We start from the raw sequence: 4001 nt of genomic DNA, 5'->3' as shown, positions 1-4001 counted from the left end.
ATGTAGACAAAGATTGATAAATGAATTATGGAGGGCAAGGAACACGCGGTAATTGTAATTAATTCAATCAAAAATCAATGCAAATTATTTATTCCGGAAAATTATATTCATAGGTGTTAGTAACTCAATTAGGGCTTATAAACTAATGTTAGTAAATTAAGAAACTATAAGTAAAACCACAGATAATTTTTTACTACTAAAATAAGTTAAGAACTAATAAATGTATTTAAGTATAAAAGTATTTTATTTTTTTAAATTTTCAGCTAATAATTTAAGACCTTCCCCGACGGCAATCAGGCCCTCTGCTGTCATTCTGTTGGTCTCCCTTTGTGAGTTGACCATCACCTCCTGTAACTCACAGTAGCGACGGTCAATCTCAATCCGTTGCTCTTCCAAGCTAACGGCCGCTTTCAATATTCGATCGTGAATCTTAGATTTCTATTGATCCAGATTTTATCCGATCCGTCGATTGATGTTGAATCTGCATTTCAATAAGCCGATCTCGTCTCCAAATCCATTAGAAAAAAGGGATTGGTCATAAATTTGCGCCCTCCTTAACGTTTTGTTTTACGCATTTGCAGTAAAAGAACATCAGCAATTGTTAATGAGTAAAATGGTGTTTGCTTTCTTATAGCTAATCTATTTTATGTATAATCACAAGAAATTGCATACACAGTAATAATAATAATTGATTGCAAAGTTGCAGCGGTAAAGTACTATAACGTTAACGTTAGATTAGTAACATACGTTTTGTTGAAGAGGAACGGAACGTCAGTCAATCGCAAACGTCAGTCAGTCAGTTTGACATTGGCAAAATTAACTTAAATTATATTATTATAGTCTCAAGTTTGTTTGTTCCTTGGAAAGAAGAAAGTTAAATAAAAAATGGAGTCAGAGGCAGAAACTGTAAGTAAATAATTATACTAAATATACGTGCAATAAACATTCACGTCCACAAATGTATAATTTTCTATGTAAAAGATAAACGCGTGGCGCGGTATTTCGCGCCATTTCGTACAAAACTTACTAAGTTTTATTTTATTTGTTTGTAGAGTAAAACTAAACCTCTTTCGAAGGAAGAGACGAAAGGGCTGCTCTCCTTAATTGAGGGGAGCAAGATATTGTATAACAAGAAGACCAATGCCACCAGTAATAAAATGAAGATAGAAGAATGGACACGGATTGCAGGGGTCTTCAATGCAAATATAGGCAACTGTCGCCGTACACCACAACAACTGCGTCTTAAGTGGGAAAACTTGAAAAAGAATTCGCGAAAGCGCATTGGTCTCATGCGGATGGAACGGATAAAGGTAAATTAAGTTTAAAATAGATAAACCCTAAAAATACAAAACTTGGACTAGCCTTGCCTGCTTGTTAGTCTAATAACTAGACTAGTGGTTGTAAGCGACTGCTGAGCATGAGGTATTAGTCAGTATTTTCAGGTTGGGCAGTGTTTTTAAGTTTTAACATTAGGAATTTCTCAGTAGCTGCCCGGAGTCTGGATATGTGCCCGGTAGATGGCAATAGGCTTGCCTTAAAACATAACTGGCAAAATGTGGGTGTGCCAGGGTGTGCTACCGCTGCTCAACCTGTTGGGGAATACAGGGCATGATGTTATGTTATATTTTACTTATAGTTAAGTAGGTACTGTAAATGGTAGTCCAGAACATGTTGATGAGGAATTTTTTTAAATATATAATTAATGATTATGTCAAATTATGTTCCAGACTGGAGGTGGGCCACCAGGGTACTTTCCTCCAGATGAGATCCTGGACAGGGTAGCAGCATTACTGGGCAGCACTGGAGAGGGTCTCACAGTGAGGTTTGGTGGTGATGCTGAGCCCCAACTTATTGGTGATAGTGATGGTGATGGGAGTGTTGGGACAGCTTATATTGTGCCAGCTGATCATCCAATGCTATTGATTGACACTCCATTGCCTGTGGAAAATCCTACGCCGTCCATGGATTATACATCTGTGTCCATGGGCAATGAAGTGCCAGCCAATGGCATTGGGGATGAGTTGGTGTCGCTGGGTACGCCCAATATCCATTCCATTGAAAAAAGGAATTTCAAAACTAGTGGTAATATCCTATTACATAATAATAATGTGATACTTTGCATGTTTGTTACACAATAATGCTTTATTGGTTCAACCAATATGGATAAAATTTTGGCACACAGGTAGACTATGACCTGGAACATATATGTTAGGTACCTACATGAAGATTGTGAAGATGAATAAACATTAAAGTTTGTGAGGATGGATATTTGATACTTTTCCATGCAAAAACTACTAAAAGAATTTTGATGAAATTTTAAACATTATGTTTTCCTATATTTAATGCATTTTTGTTTTACAGGTGGTGTTAAGCGGAAGCTACTGAAGCCAGACAACGGGTGTCAAGCTCGAAACAAGGCATTGGCAGAGTATTATAACATTAAAAAACAAATGTTAGAAACTAAAATGAGAGAGAAGAATGAAACTTTATTATTACAGAATAAAAACTTAACGCTAGTAAATGAAAAATTAGAGTTAGAAAATGAAAAATTAAAATTAGAAATAAGGAAGCTGAAGGGTGAGGATTTTTAAAATTATATAATTTCGTGTAAATATATTTTATGTAGGTATGTAACTAAATAAACTATTTTGAAAAATTAATGTTTTATTGAAATTATCATTGTTTAATAATTTGAAGCTAATAAAAGGTATGATAATAAAGACAAAATGTTAATGATAAAAATCTAATCAAAGGAATTTACAAATTATCTCAAGACAGACTATTCATATTTTTGTAAAATAAATAGGTAGGTAATAAGTTTTAAAAATAATTAGAAATCAGTCCTTGTCTATTTCTGATATCATTTTCAATACTGTCCGAATTCTCTGATATCACAGTAGTTTCATTATCGTCTGGCATTTCTACTTCAGGGGGTACTTCTTCAATGTTATAATTTCTGCAGATATTGTGAAGAACAGCTGTAGCAATTATAACTGTTTGTATGTTATATAATGACAACCGCATGGTCAAGGATATTACTGGGAAGCGACGTTTCCAGACTCCAAATGTCCTAAACAAACAAATACATTTTTTTATAAACTTGGTTAATAAAAAGTAGGTCAGTAGGTACTTAATTTTTATAATCTCTAGTATAGTGAAAGCTTTATAAAATGGTGATTTTACCTTTCAATTGTGTTTCTAGTTTTTATCTGGGCCTCATTGTAGTTTATTTCCTGGGCAGTTGCTGGGTTTAACAAAGGTGTGAGCAAGTAAGGCCGGTTTGGATAGGCACTGTCCCCGAGCAACCAGCGATTTCCTAGAATACCATCTTCACACTGGGCTGTAATAAGAGTTAGATACATTAGAAATTCATATTATTTTAAATGTTAATAACATTTAAAAGGGCAATAAACCCAATATTACTTACCTTTTAATACTGACTGATTAAAAATTGTAGCATCATGAGCAGAACCAGGCCACCGAGCAACAACATTCATTAATTTAAGGTCTGCATCACAAACGGCTTGGACATTGATTGAAAAGTATCCTTTCCTATTTCTATATTCCTCTCCTATTGTTGAACCTGAAATACATAATATTTTATTTTATTTGTTGTAGCAAATGTATGGCAACTTTCTAAACAAATAGTAATTAAGTAAATTGCAAATTTTTTATTGATAACAAATCAGTACTTGTATACCTACATGGAGACTGAATGTGTACATGTGTACAGTCAATAGCACCACATACTCTAGGAAATTGAGCTATGTTATAAAATTTATCTGTAGTTCTAGAATGCAGAAAAATATATTTGTTATACAATCTAGCGATAGCAGCAGATATATCTGCCACTATTCTACAAGCTGATGATAAGGATACTCCAGCAAAGTCGGCCACTGAATTAAGCATTGTACCCAATGCATAAAATCGAAGTGCCAATAAAAGTTGATGCAATGGTGGTATACCATTATTCCTGAAAATGATAGGTACTTTAGTTATGT

General features: G+C 34.2%; 1 protein-coding gene across 1 annotated transcript; it reads left to right on the top strand.

Annotated features, from left to right (window-relative positions):
• Window positions 1-401: 401 nt before the first annotated feature.
• Window positions 402-2609, top strand: LOC149474912 (uncharacterized). Its single transcript, XM_089714057.1, has 4 exons — window positions 402-906; window positions 1053-1310; window positions 1728-2082; window positions 2362-2609. The coding sequence occupies exons 1-4, from the start codon at window positions 886-888 to the stop codon at window positions 2589-2591; spliced, it is 864 nt and encodes a 287-aa protein (XP_089570183.1). The 5' UTR covers window positions 402-885; the 3' UTR covers window positions 2592-2609.
• The last annotated feature ends 1392 nt before the right edge of the window (window positions 2610-4001 follow it).

This window comes from Colias philodice, chromosome 32, assembly GCF_061535455.1.
Source record: "Colias philodice isolate Cphi_HAF_F1 chromosome 32, ilColPhil1 Martin Lab GWU primary, whole genome shotgun sequence".
In the NCBI taxonomy this organism is placed as follows: domain Eukaryota; kingdom Metazoa; phylum Arthropoda; class Insecta; order Lepidoptera; family Pieridae; genus Colias; species Colias philodice.
The sequence above is the reverse complement of the archived record's forward strand: the minus strand, read 5'-3'. Positions and strand labels throughout refer to the sequence as shown.